This window comes from Equus przewalskii, chromosome 1 (genome assembly GCF_037783145.1).
Source record: "Equus przewalskii isolate Varuska chromosome 1, EquPr2, whole genome shotgun sequence".
Lineage (NCBI taxonomy): Eukaryota > Metazoa > Chordata > Mammalia > Perissodactyla > Equidae > Equus > Equus przewalskii.
This window is the reverse complement of record NC_091831.1, coordinates 161,703,156-161,728,596: the sequence shown is the minus strand read 5'-3', so window position 1 is coordinate 161,728,596 and position 25,441 is coordinate 161,703,156. Positions and strand designations below refer to the sequence as shown.

Here is a 25,441-nt window from a genome sequence, read left to right as displayed (position 1 = left end):
GACCTGTACCAAAAACATGTGCATTGCTTTTGTGAAGGGGGTCAGGGAAGACCAAGACTCTGAATTACGGCTGAGCTGAGACCCAGGCGCCTGTGCCCCTATGCCGCGTTCTTTACTTACCTCCCTGAACTGTATTTGCTTGTTGAATTGTCACCGTCACCTGACTGCCGGCTCTAAAAGGGGCAGAAACGATGTCATGCATGTTACCTGCTGTCCACCCCACAGGTAGTCAGGCCAGGGCCTGGCACATAGTGGATGCTCCATAAATAATGAATGAGTGTACACGTGAGCTGGGGACTTCTCAGGAAGGATGGCTCCTCCCTGCCACTCCATATCTCTGCCAGTGCTGAACAGAGACTTGGGCAGGTGAGAAAGGCAGCAAGAAGTAGAGCCCCAAAGGCGGGAAACTTGGCCTGGGTTAGGAAGGTCTCTGAGCCTGAGGGGTGATAACAGCAAGAGTTCCAGGGGCAGGAAAAAGAGAAACGTTACCTAGAATGTGATTCTCTTCATCAGTTCAGGCTGCTATAACAGAAAGACCATAGCCTGGGTGTCTTAAAAAACGGAAATTTATTTCTCACGTAAAAAAATTTATTTCTGGACGCTGGACGTTCAAGATCAAGGTGCCGGCAGATCCAGTATCTGGTGAGAGCCTGCTTCCTCGCTTGCCAGTGGCCATCTTCTCATTGTATCCTCACACAGTGGTGAAAGCCCTAGTTTTTCTCTTCGTATGAGGACACTAGTCCCATCATGGGGGCTCCACCCTCCTGACCTCATCTAAACCTAATTACCTCCCAAAGGCCCCACCTCCTGATACCATCCCACTAGCGGTTAGGGTTTCAACAAATGGATTTGGGGGGACACAAACATGCAGTCCATAACAGTGATGAATGCCTACTCCATACCCGGCCCCACAGGAGCCTCTTCACACAGATCATTTCATATAATCCTTGCATCACCTATAATTTAGGAATTGTTACTCTGCATTTGATAGATGGGGAAACCGAGGCTCAAGAAACAGGCCCCATAGTTGGCAGGTATAGTCAGTTCCAAACCCAGTTCTACTGTGTTTCCAGTCAATGAAGTTGGTTCAGCACTGATGCCATTCTCTTATGCCAGCCTTCATTCATCTTCCTTCCCACCCTGCCCACTTCCAAGACATGAACTGGAAAGAGCACCAGCATGGAAGTCCACAGCCTGGGCTCTCCTCCCAGCCCTGCCAAGAACCAGCCACAGGGCCTTGAGCACGTCACTACCTGGGCACTGGTCTCCTTGCCTGTCAATAAGGGCTTGGGTCAGATGGACTTGAAAAGGTTATTATCCAGGCCTTCAAATCTGTTTCCCATCAGCCTGGGAAACATGCAACTGCCACACCTCACGACTGCCCCCACCCTCTCCTCACTCCCGTAACTGAGTCTGAAGCTAAAAAAGAACTGGACATTGGCTCCATTTTGATCCATTTATTGGCAAGTCAAATGAAAAAGTCACATAAATGGGCATAAGATCATAAATGTGGTTAACATTTATGGGTATAGCACTGGGGAGGGATAAGGAGGCTGGATGTACCATTAGAGGGAAAAGGGGGAAGAGGAGAAGGTGGAGGAGGAGGGAGAGGAGGAGGGGGAAAGAAGGATCTGCTAAAAATCCCACGGCTCACCTTTCAATTTCTCAGTTGTCACCCAGTCATTCTTTCCTGGACAGAATTAGCAGCAGGAAATGGTTTAAGGGCAACATCTAAGTAGATTGTCTACTAGGCTTGGGAGACGAGGAGCTGGAAGGAATACGGGTACAGGATTTTGAGGGATTCTCTCACTTGAACCTGTCTCCAGAGCCCAGTCTATGGTGAACTGACAGTGAGGAAGCTTAATCCTGGCTCCAGCTCAGCCACGAACTAGCTGTGTGACCTTGGGCAAGCCATTTCCCCTCTCTGGGCCTCTTTCCTTGGCTGTAAAACAAACAAACTGGACTCAGTGGTAGGTTCTACTGTGGCTCTAGCAATGCCAAGCGTTTCGACAACCTGAGCTAGGCCAGAAGACCAGCTCAGCTTTGGAGAAATAAAGCCACTTAGAGGCCCAGCCAGAGTGATACGGTGCCGGCCCTCACCTGGAGCCCACTCTGTGGGCAGCAGCAATTCAGAGCGGTGAGTGGACGCGCACACACCTACAAGAAACTCCCTCTTGCTGCAAGAGTGACCGCTGCAGGGTGGCTCTGAGGGAGCCTGGGTTTTGCTCTACAGAAGCCAGGTCCAGGGGATGAGGGGTGATCCAATCAAAGCAGTAACACACCATGTAGGGTCTGGGACACAGGGTAGAATGGAGGCAGGAGGAGAGGGCTGTGAGCTTTGGGGTGGGGCTGAGAGGTAGAGCCAGCACCTCCGCGTGTGCCAGACTGCTGGTTTCAGACACCATCCCCCTTGAGACAGAGGCCTGGGGCCCTTGGTCTAGTTGAAGCAGCTCTTCAGGTAGAAATGCCACACTTGGCATCAAGATCCTTGATTCCCGTGGGGTTGACACCATCGACGCAGGGGTCGGGGGACTGTCTCCATTGGCTGGAGTCAAATGAGGTAGACTGACTCAGTCTCCCCCTTGTCCTTTCACGCCTATGTGGCTGGCCATCCTCCCACCCCAGCTCCGAGCCTCGAGGCCCAGGACTGCCAGCCCTCGCTTGACAGCTGGGCAGGGGACGCCAAGGGCAAAGGGCCCCCAGATGAACAGGTCAGGGGAGGAGTCTACATCTGAGGTTTGTGTTTGAGAGGGGAATGTGGTTCTCATTCTGAGGTCCAGAGCCACGCTGTTCCATGGTTAAGATAGCCAGGAGTAAGATTCTTAGGGGTGTGTACGTGTTTACCTGCCTATGTGTGACAGGGTGGAGGGGATCCTTGGGGAAAGACATTGAGCACCTGGCCTTTAGTAAGGGGACTTTCTACCCCCCAGGATAAAATGGCCAGAGAACCATATCTGACAGCCTTTGGCAGATTCCCCCAATACCCCAAAAGGGGAATGTGTCCATAGGGACGCTGGTGCCCAGTTCAAGGCAACTCAGCAAAGCTTTATGAAGTAACTTCTCTACAAAAGGCACAGCGAAGGCCTCCAGGGGCCTGTGAGAGCACTGCTGGGGTGGGGGGAAGCCTGGCAGCAGCAGCCCAGGGCCCTGGGGCAGGGGCTCCCCCACTGCTCCAGCTCACTGCTCTAAGACCTTGAAGGACAGGGGAGTGCCGCTCTTGGCAAAGGCCTTCATCAGACTGCTGGGATAGATGCACCCAAGCTTCTCTGGGGTTGGGAAGCCCCAGACCCTGTAGAGAGACAGGCTCAGCCGGTCGCCGATATAGAAGGGACCCACCCATTTGGCACTGCTGCCGTTCCTGGGGAGGGACAGCAAGAGGACCTGGTCACCCACGTTCCACTCCTTCTCCTGGCTCTCCCGCCTGAAACGCCTGTTCTCGGCCTTTTCGCTCGCCTTGTCGGCCACCCTGCAGTGGAGCTCCAGCAGCTCCCTCATCAGCTGCAGCAGGAAGACATCCATCTTGAGCCCTTCGATGTTTGCACTGCTCATCTCCCACCACAGGGGCTCGGTCAGCCTCACCTCAGCCCCGGTGAGGATCTGGACCGGTGTGGCCTGGCTGGAGGAGGCCCTGAAGGCCAGGTGCAGCAAGGGCAGGGAAGCGGCCCACTTCTTGCCATGCAGGAAGATGAACTCCTTGAGGGCCCTCTTGAATTCCCAGTAGGCCCCTGAGCTCGTCAGGCAGGGGAACTGAAGGTCCCTACTCAGGGAAGCTACCTGGGCTCCCAGGGCTAACCCACAGCTCACCAGGACATGGCGGGCAAACTGGGGGCCCTGGGCGGCCTCCAGCCTCACGGGAACACCCCACCTCGCAAATACATGCTGAAGCAGCAGCTGGGCCACGGCCGTGTGCGTGTAGGGCTTCAGCGGGAACGCCTCCACCCACCTGGTGTTGGGGTCGGCCACAATCAGCACATGCTTGTGGCCCTCCTCACTTATGGTGACGGGACCCACTACCTCGATCTGCAAGTTCGACCAGGGGGCAGTCGACCTGAGGGGCCACAGTGACTCAATAACTTTCAACTCACTGCCTATGAGATTTCGGGGGATGCAGAACAAGCAGCTCCTGCAGTAATCTCTCACATGCTCCTGCATCCCCGGCCACCACCCCAGCAACCGCAACTTCTTATAGGTCTCCTCGGGCCTCTGGTGGGCCCCCATGGGGAGGTCATGCACAGAGAAAATCAGATCTCTCCGGAGTTGCCTCGGGACTACCCAGACCCTGGGCTTCTTATCTCCCTTGAACATTAGCAGGCCACTCTCCTTGTCGAGGCTGAGTGAGTTAAAGGCAGAACTGAAGGGTGAGGAGCTGGACAACTTCTGCCCAGCCTGCAGCTTGGCAATGATATCCGCCAGGGTGCTGTCGCTCAGCTGTAATGCCAGCAAGTCAGGCCTCTTGCCCATGGTATGGGGAGACACGACTGGGGCTGGCACATCCTTTGGCAAATTCCACCACTGCCCGCCCCCCTGTGCACCCTGCTTGGCCAGAGTGTCCACTGTCACAGCAAACAGGGAGCCCCGGTAGGAGGTTCGGTAGATAAAGGGAAGGGATGAGAGGCCAGAGGTGAGGGATATGATGTAGGAAAGCAGGCTCGGGTGAGGTAGCGGAGCCCCGTCGGAGGAAAGGAAGCCCCGAGCCTTCCAGAGGGGCAGGAGCTCCCAGAGGAGGCTGAAGATCCAGTTGCAGTGCGTGAGGAAAACCACAGGGAGGTGGGACTGACCAAACCGCTCCAGGCCGCAGGCCACGGCTGCCAGGTGGGCATAGGTTGGGGTATAAGGGGAGCAAGAGAAGGAAAGGGAGACAGGGGCACTGGTGGGAGACAGGACATAGAGACCAAAGCCAGCACACCACTCGTCCTCACGGTAAAAGCAATAGCCTGACATGTGGATGCAGACAAAGGTGGACAGGTCAGAAAAAGGCGGCAGAACCTGGAAAAAACGAGGCATGGAGGATGCAGGCGTCAGCAGTCGGTTCCCCCCCAGCAGACCCTGGAGAAGGGTCAGTTCCAGGGCCCGCTTGCCTTTGTCCTGAACCAAGAGGGACCATCGGATCAACCATGCTTTGGAGACCCTGCGGTCCTCTCGGGCCTCGGGGTCCACAGTGGTCCGGGAGGCGTAGCTCAGGTCCAGGACCACCGGGGTGTCTCCAATGCAGCGGGAAAAATGCTTGAGGGCCCAGGCCACAGCATAGGGGCTATCTCCCCCCGACTGGGGGCCCTCGCTGTCCTCATCTGGGAGGAGGGGTTTTGAGGTATAGGCTATGGGGTGCTTCCTCCCTGAGTGCTCCTGATAGACAATGGCCGTCAGGGCCACATGGCTCACCATCACCTCCAGGCGGAAGGGTAGCTGGGGGTTGGGGGCCGCCAGGCAGAGAGCAGACACCAGGGCTCGCTTCAGGGCCAGGAAGGCCTTCTCATGCTCCCGGTCCCACTGCCAGTCTGGCTTCTGCTTGAGGAGGCTGTGCAAGGGGCCCACAAGGGCTTCATAGTCGGGGATGACATCGCGGTGGGAGTCCATGAACCCCACAAAGAAGGAGAGCGCGGTGAAGTTGCTGGGGATGGTCAGCTGGGCCAGGTGGGCAAGCACCTGCTGGCAAGGAGGCTTCCCATCCCAGGGGATGCCCAGGTGGGGAGAAGCCACAGCTGGCAAGAGATCGATGTCTAGGGCCCCATCGGAGGGGTCGTGGAGGCTGAGGCACTGGAGGATTTCCTCTGAAAGGGAAGGGCACTCAGCCTTGAACACTGATGCCAGCGAAGAGTCCAGGTCATCTTTCTCCTCTACTGGCTCATGCATCTCCTGCTCCTCCCTCTGTTCCTCGTCCTGCCCCTCCTCCTCCTCCACCTCCTCCTCCACCTCCTCCTCCTCCTCCCTGACTTCTTCCACAGTCTGCGGACTCTCCAGGGGTGCGGGGTCAGCGTCATCACTCAGCTCAGAGATGCTGGCTGAGCTGGGAGGAAGAGTCTTCCACACCTTCAGGAAGTTGCCAATGTCAGTATCCAACCTACACCAAGAGAGCAGAGCAGAGGGGCTGAGGGGCTGCTGGAGGAGGGAGGTGGATATCCCGCCCCAAGAGGTCATCCAAGAAGAAAACCACATCTGTGGAAACCCTGCAGAGCCTCACCCCACTGCTAAGTGTCCCTGAGGCTGGGCCAAGTGCCAGACTCAGGGGCCCTCAGATACCTCCTCTACTTCTGGCATTAGCGGGGCCTCCATATTAGAGATTCCTCTGTGCTTTGAAGGCTCATCCAATCCAAACCTCTTTGACCAAGTGACATTTCCAACCAGTTTTAAACCAAAGGTTTGCTAAGAGTTAGATGACCAGTGCTTCCAACCTGACCCAGGACGAGCAAGCCAGGGGGCTCAAGAGAGGGAAGGAGACCCGACAAGGGATATGGGAGGACACAGCAGACAAACCTCGTCCACATCAATTTTTTCCAAACCAGGGAAATGGGACTGGGGGACCTGGCCTGGGCAGCAGTGCCCTGCCCAAAAGGTCCACCACTGTCCCCTGCTGGGCACAGGGAACTGGGGGGTGGGCAGCAAGGGGGCTCAGAGGGCACGGAAGCCGGAGGCTCTGAGTTACTGCAAACCAGTTCTGCCGGTTCCAGCCCAGTGACCTCTGGAAAATACTTGAGTCTCAGATTCCTCATCTGTAAATTGAAGATAGTGGTCATGTATGTCTCACCCAAGTTGTGAGGATCACAAGGGATAATAAATGTGAAAAAATCCTACTTGGTATATACCCTAGACACAGCTGCCCTTGCACACCATGAAACAAGAACATGGCTGCTCCCTGCAACACTGGCACCAGTAACATAACATGGAAACTGCCAAATGGCCCTCCAGGAGACATCCGATAAATCTGTCGGGTCCTCGTGTAAGGGAATACCGCACAGCCATTAAAGTGAGCCACATGAATTAACATGGCATATGTCTGGAAAACACGGTAAGACACTGAGTTCAAATGTCATTTGTGGAAGGATACATATGGTATTAAAGCATGTGTGTAAAACTGTAAACTGCAAAGCCATACTAGAAGTGATTTATGGATTCATAAATATGTGGTAGAAGTATGAAGATCCAAAAAGGTCAACTCGCTCTGTTATTAAGCATTAGACAAGTGCTGGCTAGCACCGAGGGGAAGTTTCTGGTCAGACCCAGGACGGGTGAGATGGCAGGGGAGGCCTGGCCCATTACCTGTTTGGCTTCTTCAGAAACTCATCCAGGGTGGGGCCATCACGGCCCAGGGGGTCGTCGGGCACCATGAAGAGATTCCCGGCAAAGGTGAAGGGCAGCAGGCTGGACCCGGGAGAGAGGAGGCATGGTCACAGAGGAGTCCTTGACCCACCCACACCCCATTACTACCTAGCCACACCGGAGCTGAGACCCACATTTCCTCCCAGCAGATGCTGGAAAGCCCTGCTCCGAGGCCCCTCTCCCTGCCCCAGCACCCCTCTGCCGGGGGCTGCCTGACATCCAAGGGAAAGAAACAGCCCAGGCCCCTGGAAGCCGCCTCACCGATCTTTGACCATCAGTTTCTTGGAATTATTCATCAGGATGTGGAGCTGCTCATTGGTGACGATGATGCCATCTGTCTCCTCTGCCAGCTTCACCATGAACCTGCAGGGAGAGGGGGAGTTGCTAACAACCCAGTAACCAGCCCCTCACTCCTCGGGTCCTCTGAGAAAGTGAATTTGCAGCTGCACATTGAAGTGTGTTGGATAAAAAAGCTGCCCTTGGTACCAGAGAGCCCATCCCCTCATCTGTGCAGCCATTTGGGAACACCACTAGCCCCTGGGAGGGTGAACTTGGACACACATCCCCCCAACAGTATATGCAAACACAGACCCCTATTTGCACACAGACATTCACTGCTTCAGTCCCCACATCTATAAAGCAGGCATAAAACACCGACCCTAAATTGCTGCGAACATTCAAGTGAATGAGACAACACACTGAAGAGCCTAACTCAGTGCCTGCCACACAGCATACACATAAATTTTCCATTACGAACACACAACATTCATGTACACGTCAAGACATGCATACATACGTATGGATGTGTGTGTGTACATATACACACATAAAACACATATAAAAACAAATACCTGAATAAACCAATCCATTTTCCAAGGATCACATCTCCTCGAAAGAGGGCTGTGACCAGGAAAGCAAGCTAAGGCTACCTACTTCTCAGCAGACTGCCATCGGGGCCCCAGGTGTGCTATTCCACAAGTGCCCGGCAGAGGGCCCTCTGCAGAAAAGCCATCTTCCCTCAAACACAGGCCTGACTTCAAAGGCCCTTAAAGACCTTGTGGGGAGGCTAGCTCTTGATGAGGATGTCTGAGCGGCCCTGCCCAGCCCTTCCCAGGCCTGAAAGCTGAGTGGGTGCAGGTATTGGGAAAAGTGGGGACAAACAGAACTTCTCCTGCCCAGCATGGGAGGTGCCTAAGGGAAGCCAAGACCTGTCTCTGCCGGGCGTCGTCTCCAGCCCAGGACTACGGCAGGGCCTCCCCTGCCCCAAAAGGCTCCCTCTGTGCATGCTGGTCCTGCAACCACACTGGGGAGTGGGTACTTAGGAGTGACAAGTAGGGAGGCAGTCAGGGTTTAGCTAGGAGACAGGGCCAATCTAACTCGATTTTCAGAGCCCAGCCAAGGCTCCAACCACATATGGCCACACACATACCTCTGGGTATGGGTATGGCTGGGGAAGGAAAAGACTGAAGCAGACATGAACTTCAACCCAAAATCAGCTGCTGGGGGAAGCAGCTGCCCTGAAGCACCGGGAGTCCCCTGGGCTAGCCCCATCCCAAGCAGTGGCTCTCAGCCCGCAGGTCTTGAGGAAGAAAGCCTGGGAACTAAGGAAATGGAGCTGCATAGGCCCAGAGCCAGGAACACCCCTTGGCCTTGGGTATAAGCCCTCTCGTCGCCATGGCCCTCCCTCTGTCTACACAGGCCCCATGTACCACACCATCCTCTCTGACACGACCCCCTCTGACACATTTGCCTCCATCTCCTAAGCAGATGAGGCAGGACTCCCCCCAACACACCAGCCTGGCCCAGCCCTGGCCCCACAGAGAGAAGGCCTGAGGACTGGCATACCTATAATCGTAGGTGGCGATCTTCTTGCCGTTCTCGAGCTGGGAGGGAGTGATTGAAAGCATCTTGAGGGAGTGTAGCTTCGTCAGAAAGTGGCTCTCTGGAGGTGAGAGGCAGAAGACAGAGATGTCAGAGGAAGGGCTCAGTGGAAAGGCCACAGTGCGGATGGAGAGGCAGGGAAATGAAAAGCTTGGTGACTCTGGAGGGGCTGGGGGGCAGGAGACAGCTCACCTCTCACTCTCCGGTTTTTCTTCAGCTGCCAGGTGGGTACAAACACAGTGACCTCTCGGTGTCCCCGGTTCCAGAAATACTGCACTGCCATGGCAATGCCACGGCAGGAAAAGAAGTGCTGGAGGCCATGCCTGTGGACAGGGTAGGAAGTGAGGGGGCAATTCCTGCCCAAGGAGTGGCCCTGCCCCTCCACCCTCACCCTCCCTCAGAGCCAGCCCAGGGCAGCACAGCAGACAATGCCAGGGCACCAGCATTAGCACTATGGGCACCAACAATGCCCTCGACAATGTCCTCTCCTCCCTCCAGCATCAAACATTCTGTGAGCACCTACTGGGTGCACTCACCTATTGTGTGTGTGTGTGTGTATATCTAGGGGCCTCCAGGGCAAGAGGAGGAAGAAAGCAACCCCTACACTCAAAGAGCTCAGTTCAGGGCAAAGGAAATAAATATTTGCTGACGACCTACTGTGTGCTGGGCATGTGCTCAGCATAGACAACCACTCTGCCATGTGGCAAATTAAGTGGTCTTGCATATATTTATGCTCACATATACAGCAGTGAGTGCTGCGCAGGGAGGGTGATCTCTAAGGAAAAGCTTCATAGAGAAGATCTGTGCTGGGCCTTAAGGTTTGGGTGTAACATTTGAAAGCTGGGCTGGGGTTGCCAGACGCCATGCTGTGTGAGGTAGGCTGCAGTGGGAAGAGCATGGGTCTTGGCAGAGGACAGATCTGAACCCAAAGGCCAGCGGGGCCTCTTACTGGCTCTGGGACCTTAGGTAAGATTCCTCACCTCTCTGAGCCTATTTCTGCTTCCGTCAAAGAGGAAGAACAGAAACCTACCTTTGCAGGGCTGCTGTATGACTCCATGCACGCTGCCTAGCATGCACTAGCCGTTCATGCTCATGCACCACTCCCCTCCCATCTTTTCCCCATTTGAACCCCATGTCACCCATATACAGAGGTCAAACAGGGAGACCCACACTCTGTCCCCTCAGAGACACCCTGCTCCAGCTCCCCAGCATCTCCAGCCCACCCTAAGCCCGTGGTTACTCACACCATGGCCACACTGCTGCCATCAATGACCACTCGCCGCAAGCCCTGGTCCCCAGGTTCCCCCGACAGGTTCAGCTCAAAGGGTGTATTCAGGGCCTCGTGGTACCTCTGGAAGCTGGTCACCGTGCTGTTCGCCTGTGGGTGGCGAGGCGGCTGCCTCGGGGCCCCCTCCCAAGCCCCCAGGAGTCCCTCCCCCTGAGGTTGGTGCTTACTCCTGGGGGCCAAGGTGCTGCTGGACTGGGAACCCTGCCTCCCGACGTCCCCCTGGCCCTTCGGGAAGGAGGTACTGCCCCTTGATGAAGGCTGGCGCTCGCTCAGGAGTTTGGCTGCATCCAAGTTTGGCCCTAGATCTGTGGGCACCTTCTGAGCCGCAGGTGTTTGGGGCACCCTGGGGGCTTTGGAGGCTGCAGAGGCCTTGGGGGCTGCAGGAGCTTTGGGGGCTGCAGGGGCCTTGGGAGCTGCAGGTGCTTTGGGGGCTGGTGCTTTGGGGGCCACAGGTGCTTTGGGGGCTGTAGACCCTGTTTTAGCTGCAGGCCCAGGGTGAGCCTTGGGTGTTTTGGGCCCTGCAGGTGATGCTTTCGCTGCAGGCATTTTCTGAGCTGTGGGGGTTTTGGGAGTTGCAGGCACCATTCGAGCTGCCGACGCCGGTTGACCCACGGCTGCCTTTTGAGCTGTGGGCACCACTTGAGCTGCTGGCTTTGTTGGAGCCAAAGGCACTTTGGGGGTTGCAGGTTCTGCTTGGACGGCCGGCATCATCTGGGCTGTAGGCACTTCGGGGGCTGCAGGCAGCACTTGGTTCGTGGGTGGGGGTTGAGCTGTGGGCACTGCCGCAGCCACGGGCACTTTGCGAGTTTCAGGCACTGTTTGAGCATCAGGGACTGACTGAACTGTCGGCCCCCCTTGAGCCACAGGCCCCCCTTGAGCTGGAGGTACTTCATGCCCTGTGGGGGGCACGGGACAGGGCCCCTCTTCTGGCCCCTTACAATCCAACTGCACACTTCTCTGATCCCCCAGCTCACTTCCAGCTTGGAGTTGGGGCATAGAGGTCAAAGGTGGCCCTATTTGTGGAAGTCCTGGGCTCACCTTGTCCTTTACACCTGAGCCCCCTGAGACCACCAGTAAACTCATTACTTTTTTGGGAGTCTCTGGCCTTGGGCAATTCTGTAGAGCTGCCTCTCCTCCTGGCCCCCCATCAGGTCTACAGTCCGGGCTTTCCACACTGGGCAAAGGAACCAGCTCCTTCTGCTTCCACTCCAGATTTAAGGGCAATGCATTCTGCCCTGGCAGCTTGAACTGAATGGGGCCCAGCGGTCTCTGCCAGAAGGGGAAACTGAGGCACGCCTGGGACAGGAGCCAGGCCAGGTGGAGAGAATGTAGTTCATTGATCCTCCAGAAGGTTGCAGCAATAGCCCCTGGCCACAAGGGCCCAAATGCTGGCCCCGGGGCCCAGGCCTTCCAGGGCGGGCACACACCCAGGGCTGACACCGGAGGCTGGAAGGGGAGTTTGTCTTCCACCCTCTGGACCTGCCTCTGCTGTGACAAGGCTTGTGTGTGGTTCGCAGAGTCTTGGCTGCTGGTGGCTTGCAATGGCCCTTCCTCGCGAGCACTGTCCGTACCACCGTGGTTGTTGGAACTGACCCTGGAGGAAGCCCAAGTTTGTTGGAAAGTGGGAAGGCCAGTTAGGTCCTAAGCTACTATTTCCTTGGGGTTGGGGTGCAGGGGGAGGGGCAGAGAAGCCAGCCTGAGTCTCCAGAACTTACCGTACCAGCTGGTTGGCTGTCTCCTGCTGTGCGTTCTGACTTGGGGTGCCTGAGACTAGGGACCTGGTGGCTCCCAGGCTGGTTAATCTCTTTGAATTTTCTGGGCTCCCATTCTGGAGGGTCCCCATCTCCAGGAGGGGCCCAGGACCATCTCCCATGGACACCATGGCCGGGCCTTCCTTCTGCTGGTGGGGAGGGCAGATCAGGACCTCCGGGTCAGAGCGGGAGTCGGAGGTGCCAATGCGGCTGAGCCACTCAATGATGTCCTCCTTGCCCGCAGCATCCCGCACCAGGCTCAGTAGCAGCTCCTGGACCGCTGGGGGCAGCTGCAGCAGGTCCCCTGCATACTGGTCACCACGGATCCAGACCAGGGCCCCAAAGGCCCGGGTCACCTCAGCCTCCCAGATCCCTCGGGGGGTGAGCAGAGGGGCAGGACCCCAGCGCAGCCGCCCCACCAGCTCCTCCAGCCAGTTCTGGGTCATGATGAAAGACTCAGTCAGCCCGCCCACCATCAGGGAGCCAGGAGGGCCGGGCACCAGGTAGGCCAGGGTGCTCCAGCAGAGGCAGTCGAGGAAGAGGCCCTGGGCCCCAAGGAAGGCGCAGTGCAGGGCCGCCGGGTAGCGAACCTCCTTCCACAGCTCGGGGCTGCACAGGCCCTTCAGATACTCCTGAAGCCAGAGAGGAGAGCACAAAGGAAGTCAGCAGCCCTTTATGGGCCTGCCACTGACTCACACTCACCCACCCAGAAGGCCCGCCCTCACCACGCATGTGCCCTCCCCCTCCAGCCCCAAGCCAAACGACTCCCCATGGCCAGCCCCTCTCTCCCTGGTCCTGCCTCCTCACACACTATTTCTTTCCAGAGACCTCTCTGACAGATGGGAAGGCCTGTGGAGAAAGGGGAGCACTGGGCTCAGAGTCAAGGGACCTGGTTCTGGTTCCAACCTGACTTCAGTCAGTTAGAGTCCTGGTGTGGAATTTATCATCTCAGGGCCTCAGTCTCTTTACCTGTAAAATGGCAGGTTGAATGAAGCAGTCCTAAGGTGCAGACCTACTCTGGCATTCTAGAATTGTGAAATAGCGAGCAGGAAAGAGACTGCACACTGCTGAGTACCCTCCCTCCCTGGGCCAGGAACTTGTGTGACCTGGGGCAAGTTATTTATCCTCCCTGTGCCGTTTCCTCAACTGTGAAATGGGGATAATAGCAGGTCCCGCTTCATTAGGCTCTTTTGAAGCATCAGTAAGTTAATACAAAGGAAGAGCTTAACCCCATGCCTGGCACAGCCTATTCCCATTCTGCAGGCTCAGGAGGGCTATGTAGCTTGCCCAAGGACACACAGCTAGAGGGTGACGGGGCCAGGACCACAACCCACATCTGTCTGACCCTGAAACCAGAGCTCTTTAGGCCTCCTCGGGCTGTCTGCACAGTACTACAGGGTAATCCTGTGGGATTCTGCCTTAATCCCCCTCCAGAAGGTCTCTGGCACAACCTGTACCCGTAACCATGGTAACTCTGTTGCCCAGAGGAGACAGAGGAGGAGATAAGTCACTGGGCCAGCATCCAGGGGAACCCCGCAGATATGCACAATGGCTGAACCAAAAGGAAGGCCTCTGGCTCTCTGCAGACCAAGTCCTCGTGCTTACAGGACTCATACACTCAGTCTCCGGCAGTAGCTGGCATGGGAGAGGTTGGGTCCCTCCACTATATGGCTGAGTTCCACCAGCAGGACCCCATGAGCTCCAAGGCAGCTGAGCACTCCCTCTTAATCAGCCAACCAGGTTGACTGCAATTGCCTTCATGTCCCTCCACATCCCTGTGTTGATGACAGTCACCCCTCTTCCTGCTTTCCCCTGATAGTTCCATTAGGGAACAAATGCTCCATTTGGGGTCTCTGACAACCATCCTAAAGACCGCTCCAGCCCTTCTGTCCAGTACCCAAGCCATCCTGCCCTCCTCAGGCCTAGGCTCACCTCCTCAACCTGGCCCAGGCGATAGAGCTCCAACCCCTTCCCCGAAGGCACTGAAACAGAGCCAGACACTTAGGCTCAGGTCTAAGCCCTTTTCAATCAGTCCAAACCCAGCTCAAAACATGATGGACATCCCAAGCCAATCCCTCCCACCCGGAACCTCAGCTGGTCCCACTGCACAGCAAGGGTGAACCTGACCAGGTGGCTTACCTCCCACAGACCTTAACCAATGCCCCCAACCCGTGCACCCCACATTCCAACTGTGAAAACAATATGTAAAAATGAAGAGATGTGCTGTGAAAGAAGATTATGGGTGGTTTTTTCCTTTGTGCAAAGAGCTTAAAATATTTATTGTTCCATTAACTGTTCAATATTTTTTAACTAAAAGATATATAGGAACTGAGATAATTTTCAAAATAATAAATCTGAACTAACATTTATTGAATACTTACTCTGTGCCAGGCTCTTTACACACATTATGTCATTTATTCCTCTCTTAGGTCTATTAGAAAATTACTGCCATCCCCATCTCAGGTGAGCAGGGAAGGGCACATGTCAACACACAGACTGTAGGCTGGGATGTTCAGGCACTCTGACTCCAAAATCTGGGGTCTTAACCATGACTCTGTCTATACCTCAGAGCAAATAAAATAAGGAAACAATAGGCATTTACATCCAGAAAATACCTGGAGCAATTTTCCTGCTTAAAGCCCACCCAGGCCTTTTTCCTCCAAGAGAAGAAAAAGTAGAGAAGAGGCAGGAACAAAATAAGAACAGAAAAAGAGTGCGGTATTTGTAAAAATATACTTCTCAAAGTCCCACAGGTCCTTTGTCAACTTGTAAGTGAAATAAAACAATAACGCCAAATGGTTTAATACTGCTCTACGCTTGATCAGGGGCTTTACTATTTAACACCCGAGGTAGGATTCTCCTTTCTCATAATGCAGTTACCACTCATTGTCTGCTTTCCAGAGCTGCTCCAAATTAGACCGCAGAATACTCAAAAGGCTCAAAATGGCATCACCAGGAGACTCTGGAACAGGCAGTGAAGGAGAACATAAAAAAAAGGTAGACTGAGGTAAAGCTGTTTGAGGAGCAGTTAGATCCAGGATCCCGACCACCCCCGACACACAGGCTGGGCAAATACCTCCCCACATGCTGGAGGTTTGACCTCTAGAGAGCGGAAAGCAAGGTCCTAGGATTAGAGGTTGATCAGAATGCTTGAGGGTGTGGGTACCACACACAGAAAACATGGAGGAAGCAGGGGGGGTGCCAAGTAAGGATGTCTGCAGTGAAGTGCAGAGAAATTTGGTCTTCCTGTTCAGAGATTCAGCAGCCAGACCCTGATCCTTTAGGATAGAGAACAGAGGACTGTATTCTGGAAATCGGGCCAGTCCAAGAGCAAAGACCTGAAGATCACCAAGTGGGTTTCCTAACGGACAGTGCCCAGATCTCTACACAACCAGCTCAAAATCGACAACCCTCAGCCTCAGCTCCCAGTCGGCCTTTTGTTCTTCACTCTTAACCAGACAAGGATTACCTCATATTTGAGGAAAATTTCTCATGTGAAATAAACATACAGAAAATATACAGAAAAAAAAGCAACTTGAAGGAAGAGAAACCAGCAGGGAAAGGAAATGTCAGGGAGCTTACTCTCATTACTGTCCTCAGAGAGATAACAGAGAGTTCTGCACACATCAAACAAGCATAAGATAGGATGTTTAGGCAGAGAATTCAGAGAGAACATAAATGACTTCTAGACATTAAAAATATAATGGTGGGGGCCAGCTCCATGGCATAGTGGTTAAGTTTGGTGCACTCTGCTTTGACAGCCTGGGTTCACGGGTTTGGATCCTGAATATGGACCTACACCACTCATCAGCCATGCTATGGCAGCAACCCACATACAAAATAGAGGAAGACTGGCACAGATGTTAGCTCAGGGCTAATCTTCCTCAAGCAAAAAAAAAAATATATATATATATATATATATATATAAAACGGCAGAAAAGAAAGACTCAAGAAAAGGGTTGGAAGATAAAGTTGAAGAAATCTCCAGAAAGCAGAACAAAAAGTCAGAGTTGGAAAACAGGAGAAAAAAATAAGAAAAGTAGACCAGTCCAGAAAGTCCAATGTCTGAATAGGAAAATTCCAGAAAGAGAGGACAGAGAAAACACAGGAGAAAATCATCAATGAAATAGTTCCAGAAAGTGTCTTACATTTGAAGAACCTGCGTGTCCAGATGGCAGGGCCCAGCAAGTACAATTGTAACCAACGATAAAGACAGACCCACACAAAGGGGTTTCCCAGGGAAACCTCAAGACATTGAAGGAAACTACAAACCTCCAGAGAGAAGAAACTTCACATCCAAAGGACCAGGGACCAGAAAAGCTTCAGACCTCTCAACACTAAGAGGTCAATGAGGAAATGCTTTCACATTTCTGAAGGAAAATAATTCCCCACTTACAATTTGATACCAGCCAAATTATCAATTAAGTGACCTTTAGAGACAGAATGTATCCATGCAACCCCAACATGCTACCTCCTATAAAACCCTTCTCAGGAAGCTACTCTGCAAATCAAGACAGGAGATCCAACATAGGAAAAAAGCAAAGATAATCTCCAGGATGATAGTGAAGAGAAATCTCAGAATTTATTCATCCACTCAACAAACCATTATTGAGCACCTGCTTCACGTCAGGCACTGTTCCAGGATGACAACCGTCTCCAAGCATGGAGGCCAACTAGCTCAGATTGGAGAGTATGACTCAAGAGAGAGGCGTGTGGAGAGCAGTTAGCAGTGTGCTCTTCAGCACCACACCGTCTTTCTAACTTGAGAAGCCACTGATGGACGTGCTCCACCAACCCAAGAGAGAGAAAGACACGCGATCCAGGAAATAAGGTATTTAACAAAGAGCAAAAGGCAAAGGATGCCAAGGATGTCAATCAACTGAAGTCTCAGGATGACAGCTGTGCAGCCCTGGAAAGTGACTGGCCAGACAGAAGGAGGGATTTTCCAAGAAAAAAAATTGTAACTGAAAGAATGCTTTGAACCAATAGACTGACCTTGTAGAAAACTGTACTGAGAGACTGTTGGAAGTCATAAGAATTAGCAATAGTACAAAGAAAAACAAGCAAGTTAGAAAACAAAGAGTTCTTAACCTCAGTGAAACGAAAAAGAAAGAAAGAAAACATGATCAAAGTGCACTTCAATGCTTCTACGTGAATACCATTTACATGGGCATAATGACACAAATACTAAATATAAATTTAACAGAAAATTGAAATATAACTATGTTGGGAAGAAAGAGGATGGCAGCGTCAGGGAGGTAAATCCTCCCCTACAATAATAGGAAGTAAAAAGTATCTAAAACTGATGAATCAAAAGATAACAGTGTCGGGGCCGGCCCGTGACCGAGTGGTTAAGTTCAAGCGCTCCACTTCGGCGGCCCAGGATCCTGGGCGAGGACATGGCACTGCTCATTAGGCCATGTTGAGGCAGTGTCCCACATGCCACAACTAGAAGGACCCACAACTAGGGTATACAACTTGTACTGGGGGGATTTGGGGAGAAAATAAAAAGCAGGGGGAAAAAAAAGATAACAGTGTCTACATATTTTTTTAGGAATGTGGAGAAGTGTAAATGCCAGAACAAATGCTGTCCACAAGGGAGGGCGCTGAAGAGAGAGCTGGGAGGGACAAGGCAGGAAATCACTGTGTTCTACTGTGAGCTTTTTAAAAATTATTGGGGGTCTGGCCCCGTGGCCGAGTGGTTAAGTTCGCACACTCCGCTTCGTCGGCCCACGGTTTCGCCCTTTGGAATCCTAGGCATGGACATGGCATTGCTCATCAAGCCATGCTGAGGCAGCATCCTACAAGCCACAACTAGAAGGACCCACAACTAGAAATACACAACTATGTACCGGGGGGTGGCTTTGGGGAGAAAAAGGACAAATAAAATCCTAAAAAAAATAAAAAATAAAAATTATGGGGTTTTTAAATTGGTATTACTTTGATAAAAGAAAAGTTAAGTCCAAAATAAGGAGAAGGCTTAGGTGCCCACAAAACAATTAGGTGTGCTGGTAAGCATTTAACAATCGGTGGGGGGTGAGGGGGCACAGGTAGCCCTGATTTGTAGCATTTGCCAATTTCTCTGGTGTAAATACTCCCATCTAGGTTGATTTCAAACTACCAATGGGACTCCACTGGCTTGCAAACCTCCTGAAATTTTAACAGTGGGTCAGTAGGAGCCAGCTCCAGCACACCCCTGGCCACTACCAGCTTCCAGGGCATCATTCACAGTTAATGTGGGAGCAGGGACAGATCAACTTCCATCTCAAAGCCAAGCCAAAAATCAGCAAACCACACCCTGCCCCCCAGCTCCCAGAAGCAGTCTCTGGCTCCCCATCACCTCCCTCCAGGTCCCTCCATCGTCTCCAATGGGGAGAAGCGAACTTGTCACCTCTCTTCTGCGCCCAACCTTTCCTCACACGCTGCCAAGGACTGAGCAGGGCTTGTCCCTGGACAACTATAACCATTATTAAACTCTCCTTTCCACTTGCTGATTTCACCCCGGAGAGGCCAGGCCTCCCCAGTGTTTGATTTTGCTGCCTGAGAATATGATTTCCAGCAATGCCTTCACTATTTTTTAAATCTCACCACAGGAAAACAATTGAAAGGCACTGCTGAGTTCTACAGAGATTTTCTTGGAAAACCAGCAGCATATAATGTAGAAACACACCCAGGCCATTCTCCAGAGGAGCCTGGATCCTTCTTGACCCCTCCTTCCCTCATAAACAAGCCACTCCAATCCCCACCCCCTCCCCTGTCCTGCAACCTCCAGGCTCACTGAGTCCTCTCCGCCAGGTAGCCGGCAGACAGTGGGCCATTATCAAAGTGCGTGATTCTGTGCCCCTTCAGCTGGGATTGGGGTCAGCCACGGCACCTCCACATGGAAACCACAAGACATCCTTACACTTGGGAAATTTTCCAGTATCAGATCACTGGACCTTAGAGAACATTTAATCCAAACCTCTCACTTTACAAACAAGGAGATAGACGCTTAGGAAAAAGGACTCATTCAAAGTTGTACAACTACTTAACAACAATAGTAACTGACATCTGTACTCTGTAGCTTTCCATGTTTTGCAAAATTACTTAAGCATGCATTATTTCCATGGACTCTCACAACCCCTCCATGAAGTGGGTGTCCTTATATTGTTTTACAGATGAGGAAACAGGCTCAAGAGAGGGTAAATGATTTGACCCAGGTCACTCAGTTAGAAGGTTGCAAACCCCATTCTCACACTCTCTCCACCACACCTCTCTGTCCCATGTGACTTGGTGACAGAGAATTGAGCCCAGATCCTCTAAGTCCGGGGACAAAACCTTATCCTCCCCACCTTCCCTATCCTCCTGCTCCAAACCTCCGACCATCTCCTTTCTGCTTATTCTATGCAATAAGGGAGGGAGTTACTTACGTTATGTTTCCATCTTAAACAGTGCCTTTCCCCAGGGGAAGACATAGAGGAACCAGGTTGGGGTGGGGGGGGGGGCTGGGAGACCTGCAGGAGACACCAGTTACTTTAGCAGGGCCTGGGGTACAGAGGAGGGAGCAGTGGCCCAGGAACCCTGAGGCCACCGTGGGAGCAGATGCCCACAGGCCTGGAGAAGCTGAGCCAGGATTGAAGCAGAGAGCAGGGGAGCTAGGCACCTGAAAACACACCAGTTCCATAAAAGGGTGAGCTGTTGTATTTCAAATTAACAAAAGGATTAAGAACCCAAAACAACCCCAAAGCCTCCTCCTGTTAGCCCACCTTATTTCAGTTACTGAAAAGCCTTAATCTGAGGGACTCCTGCACATCTGTTCTCCGGGCAGGCACCCCTCCCCTCCCCCAGCACCTCTGTCAGAACCAGAAAAACTGCTGGCGCAGCAGCTCCACGGAGGGGCTGAGGGAGGAACTTTCCAGCCTGCCTGCCCACCCACTGGCTAGCATGTTCTAGGCCTCCCTGATCCGTGGCCTTGACCAATTAGGATATTGGTGTAGACCCAGCTGGGGAAGGGGTGTATGTTGCGGGGGGCGGGGGGGGGGGGTGGAGGGGGGTGGCGGGGAGTCATGGATAGCTGTGGTCTGGGGCAGAGGGAAGCTGTAGCATTCCTACCAGAAAAAGATAAGATAAGGGAATCTCGGGGGAGAGGGAGACCTTGGCCATGACTGGGGGTCAGAGGGGACCTGAGAGGCCCAGGTTGAGGAGCAGCCTGTGAGAGAGCCAGGAAGAATGCAAGACAGCCGCCCTGTGACCTGGCCGGACCAGTGTCCAGCCCACACAGCAGCCCCTTTCATTTGAAAGCCCACAGCCCTCCTCCCAGATTCCCACCCATCCCCAAGGGCTGGTGCCTTCCAGAGCAGCTGCACCCGGACCCCTGAGCCCTGCAAGAGGCTGCCCAGGGCATCAAGTGTGGGCCAGGGAGCCCAGAGGCCTAGGTGCTGGCCCCAGCCCCGCTACCCTCCGACCTACCTGACCCTGAGAACTCAGGTAGGCCTCTTACCCTCTCCAGTCCCCAATTCCTCATCTGTAAAATGCCAGCATTGCTCCAGAAACGTCTCTAAGGGCCCCTCCAGTCCCAGCATTCTGAGAGTCTCCAAGGGACAGCCCAGGATTTAAGGAGACAGAAAGACCCAGGCCTTCCAGAGTCTTTGTGGAGAACAAAGAGGTGTGTTACAGAGGCCATAGAAATGCAGGACCTTAAGTTGCTCCCCAGGGGGAGAAGAGGGGCTGTGGATGCTGAGGCCCCGGCCAGAAAAGGCTCTTGGGCCGCTACCGCTGAGCCTCTCTCAGCGCACTTGAGGGACAGAAGTGACACGCAAGAGAGGGGTGGGGCAGAAAAGAAAGAAGGAACCAGAGGGAAGGAACCAAGCCTGCAGATCTGGAAAGAAGGGAGGATGGCCCAGTACCTGCACGCCATACTGCCGGGTCCAGGTCGGGGGACCTCTGGGGACCCCTGTCTCCCAGGGACGGGGGAGCGAGAGAGGGTTCTGGCTGGAAAGGACGGGTGGGGGTGGGGAGAAGCTGTTTACCTTGGCTTTGCCCATGTTCTCCCTGGGCCCCTCGAGCTGCAGCCAGAAGTAGGGGGTGTCCGGGCGGCTCTGGAAGGCGTTCAGCTTGACCCTGAAGATGCGCTGCACTTGCAGCCGCTGCCGCTGCACTCGGGGCTTCGATTTGGTCTGCACCATGAACCATTCCTGCGCCGGAGGGTCGCCCCCGGACAGGAGCATGGCTGCCCCGCCCGCCCCTGGAGGGAGGGAGCCGGCAGTGTCACCGGGGTCCCAGGATGAGAGGCACCCCAGCCCGGGCCGGCGGAGCCTCTGTCGCGCCCCCTGCCCCCCGCGGCGGCCCCCGCCCCGGCCCCCTCCTCCGGGCTCTCGGACCCACCCGCCCCGGCACCGGTGCCCGCCCTCCCGAGCTCCGTCCCTCTCGGCGGCGGCTCCCGCGACAATCTCTTCCTGCCAGGGGTTGCAGCCGGGGGTGGGACCGATCGGGCTCCCGCCGCCCTTCCCTCCGCCCCCAACCCCCCCTTCACCAACCCGCCGGCCCCTGCAGGATGAACTCTCTCTGTCTGCGGGGTAGCTTGCAGGGGCGCGGAGGGAGGAGGAGGGGGAGGGGGAGCGGGGCGGGGGAGGGGTAAGGAGGGGCGAGGAGGGTCCTGGAAACCTTTGCCTTCTACACGAGTGTTAGGCTCACAGCCAGAATCCAGGGGTCAAAGTTAATTTCCTTCCACGTTCCCCTTTCCCCAGTGGAAGGAGAGGAAGGGGAAGGAGGACCATTCGGCTGGGGGACAGGGGGTTGGTTCAGGGACCAGGCTTGTCTCCCGGTTCCTCCCTCCCACCCGCCCCTCCCAGGCCTCCCTGGAGACGGGGACCGGTGCCACTCCTTCCCTGGGAGGAAGGGGCTGAGGGAGAGCAGGGTGGGGAGCTGGGGCCTGAGGAAACTCCGGGCTGGAAACCGAGCCGGAAGGAGAGGGTCACAGCGCAGCCTCCCCACCCCGGAGTCTGGGGACAGCGGGGCTGGCAGGCAGCCCAGACCCTCCCGGAGCCCCCAGGGCAGGAGCGGCGGGGGAGCTGCTGAGTTTCCAGACTTGCATAGTTCATGAAAGCCCTGTTTAGTCAGTTTGAGTTATGCCGCGAGGGGAGGCTTCAGCATGGGGGTGAGGGTCTGGTTCGTGACAACCCCTGAGGGTTCCCTCAACCGCTGACCCACAGCCAGCCGCTGGGCATCAGTGGTCAGGGACCAGCCCCAGGCTGGGGGGCTGCCTCCAACACCGGCCCTGGAGGCATCCCCAGCACAAAGAATACCTTATGCAGCCCTGTGGGCTGAACAGAACCTGGCCGTGGAGGGCAGAGTCTGCATCCGGGGCCTCAGAGACTTTATTTTCCAGACGGGAACCCAGAGCCAGGGTCTGACAGCCACAAGTGTACTTATGGGGACAAAGGGCAGTGGACTTTAAATTAGGCCTTCTCTGGAGCATCTGGGCTGTGGGGCCATCACTTGTTTGTGTGCCTCCAGGCCAGGGGCCAGGAGCGCCCCACGGCAAGGAAGGGGCCCAGCTGGGGGAGGGGAGAGGGCAGCACTGCTCCTAGCCTGGACTGGACTCAGGCCGTCTGTCCCACCCCACCCCCTCCCTGCTGCTTCTCCCTACATTGGAATCCAGAAAAGGAGAGGGTGCTCTGTGTCACCTCTGGCTCCATGGCCTCTTGCTCGGCCTGTCTGATGTCCCTGCGCTGTCCCTCTCTGCAGGGCCTGGAAGCAAAAGACCCTCGGGGCGAACTTCCTCTCTCTCCTCTCTTCCCACCTTTAACTGCTCTCCCTTTATGGGAAGAAGCTCCTGCCTAATTGTGCTAGTTTCTCATCTGAAGCAAGGTGGGGCCTTATCCGCTGCTCCCCCAGGCTTTCCCCCCAATACGTACTTAACCCTTGTTGCCCTCTTCCGACTGACCGGACCCCCAAGTGCAGTGGCATCTTAAAGGAGAACTCCCAGGGTTAATCCTATGTTCAAAGATGCCGTGTGGAAGGTAGGAGGGGGACAGATTTAGGAGTCGGGAACTTGATAAATGGGTAAAAGAAGGTATTTTATTTGAACCCTTGTGCCTCCGTTTCCTTAGTTCATAAAAATGAGGACAATAATACCTACAGCACAGGTTGTAAATCAGACTACATAAGTACCCCCACCTGGCACATTGCCTGGCACAGAGTAGACACGCAATACATTTTAATTTTCCCTTTCTAGATCTTGTCTCTTCTCCCCCACCTCAGCTCTGGCCAGGATGTCACCATACCTTCCCAGAGATCCCCTCCTTCCCATCCCTTCATATCTCACTGCCACCAGCCCCACTCCCAGACCAGGCTCCTCACCTGGATGTAGCAGATTTAGTTAGATAGGCTTGGTTCTAGTCCCAGCTTTGCCAGTGATGTTGTGCACAGTTCAGCAGGTAACTAAGTCCCTTGACCTCTCTGGGCTTCCTCATCTGAATTCATTCTTTGAGCCAAATTCATTCACTCATTCAACAAATTCAACACATATTTATTAAGTGTCTACTATGAGCCAGACCCTGGGAGTATAGCATTGACTAAGAGAGCTATCTCCCTGCCCTCATGGAAGGGGAGAAGAAAGAAGAAAACAGCTGAGATTTCATGGAATGAGAAATACCCTACTGGAATAAAATGAGGTGTGGCAATGGAGAGTGTCCTGATGGGGCCTCTCAGGTGAGGCGATGTTTCAGCTAAAGGGAGAGCAAGAACACGTGCACTGAGATGGCAACACAATGAGCTCTCAACAACTGTTCATCTAAATCTCTCCCCAGCTCAAATACATTTAGTGATTCCTTGCCTAGAATATTAGGTTAAAACTTGTTTGATTATGTTGGAGGCCCTGGCCCAAATCTACCTTCCCAACCTGTGTGGAAGGATCCCAGCTCAAGTCTAAGTAGAATTAGGTGTGTCTAGGCATGTCTGACAACAGGGGAGCACACCCTGCCAGGATCCTGCTTGCATAAGGAATGAGAAGCCTCCAAGCAGAAAACTGGTCTTGATTTAAGGAGGGGCCTGCCCTGTGCACCTGACAGAGCAAGAGATCCTTATCCCTCCAAGGCTTCAGAGGGAGAGGCAGTTCTGTCACTCAAATACCTCCCCACCTAGCCCAGTTCTGGAGATGGGGGTGGGGAGCCTGGGACCCAGGCAGCCTGCTTGGGACCTTTGTGTGGAGTAACCCAGACGGGAGACAAGCTTCTCCCTGACTTTGCCAGAGTCCCTGAGCAGCTCGCATTCCTGCAGAGCTCTCATCAGAATAGACATGGCTTCCCAGGGGCACATAGAAGGGTCAGGACTTAAGGTAGTTCCAAGTGAGCAGGCGGAGGCAAGAGCCGAGGGAACTGGGGTGACTCCAGCAGGGAGTGGTGGCTCCCCCGTGTTGGTCGGGATCTGGGGAGGAAACACATGGTCGTCTCACAAGGGATGACTGATGAAGTTAAAAGAATGGATCGTTTGTGGAGATGCGAGCAGGATTAAGGAAAACCGATAAGAGACTGCTGTAGTTCTCCAGGGCTGGGGTAGAGGAGGCTGTTACCCACCTGTAGGCCTTAGGGAAAAGGGAAGAACTGCTTCCTGCAACCAGCCAACAGGCCAGAGCTGGAGCCATAGAAGAACACGAAACAGGGGCTGTGGCCACAGGGGAAGGTGCACAGCCACTGACGAGCTGTGGCTCAGCATGGAGGGGCTGCCGTCCAGTTTCCTGCCAGTGCCTTGCATTGGCCAAACCCGATCAGAAGCCAAAGGGCAAGGAAGTGGGATTGAGGCCCACTGAGGTCAGCCTCCTGGAGGCAGGGCAAGGTGGACAAGAACAAAGAGAACTGGAAAGGCCATAAAATAGTCAGCATACCCCTTCAGCCCTTAACACCCACAGGCTGAGGATGCCCAAGGAAGTTGGAATTATACTCACTTCCTCACAGCAGGAAACAGGGATGAATATCCTCGTGCTCACATTCAGAAGGCAGGACCTACAGTCAAAGACTTGCGTTCAGATCCCAGCTCTGTCACTGTGTTGGCTTCCTGGGGCTGCCATTACAAATGCCCACGAAGTGGTGGCTTACAACACCAGAAATGTATTCTCTAACAGTTCTGGAAGCCAAAAGTCCGAAATCAAAACATATGAAGCTCCTGGTGCATGAGTAGAGAGACTGTTCAGTGGAACAGACCAAGATTCTAGAAAAGGAGAGCAACTACA

General features: G+C 54.1%; 1 protein-coding gene across 2 annotated transcripts; it reads right to left on the bottom strand.

Annotated features, from left to right (window-relative positions):
* Window positions 1-1,442: 1,442 nt before the first annotated feature.
* On the bottom strand, window positions 1,443-21,551 carry NYNRIN (NYN domain and retroviral integrase containing). Of its 2 annotated transcripts, none has more exons than XM_008535447.2 (8): window positions 21,243-21,551; window positions 12,199-12,866; window positions 10,440-12,077; window positions 9,388-9,518; window positions 9,160-9,256; window positions 7,576-7,677; window positions 7,255-7,356; window positions 1,443-6,058 (listed from the first exon to the last, which is right to left on the bottom strand). In XM_008535447.2, the coding sequence occupies exons 1-8, from the start codon at window positions 21,438-21,440 to the stop codon at window positions 3,178-3,180; spliced, it is 5,817 nt and encodes a 1,938-aa protein (XP_008533669.2). In that variant the 5' UTR covers window positions 21,441-21,551; the 3' UTR covers window positions 1,443-3,177. The 2 variants fall into 2 exon arrangements, with proteins under 2 accessions (XP_008533669.2, XP_070483935.1); XM_070627834.1 differs by lacking the exon at window positions 21,243-21,551 and adding an exon at window positions 20,714-20,987.
* Between the last annotated feature and the right edge of the window lie 3,890 nt (window positions 21,552-25,441).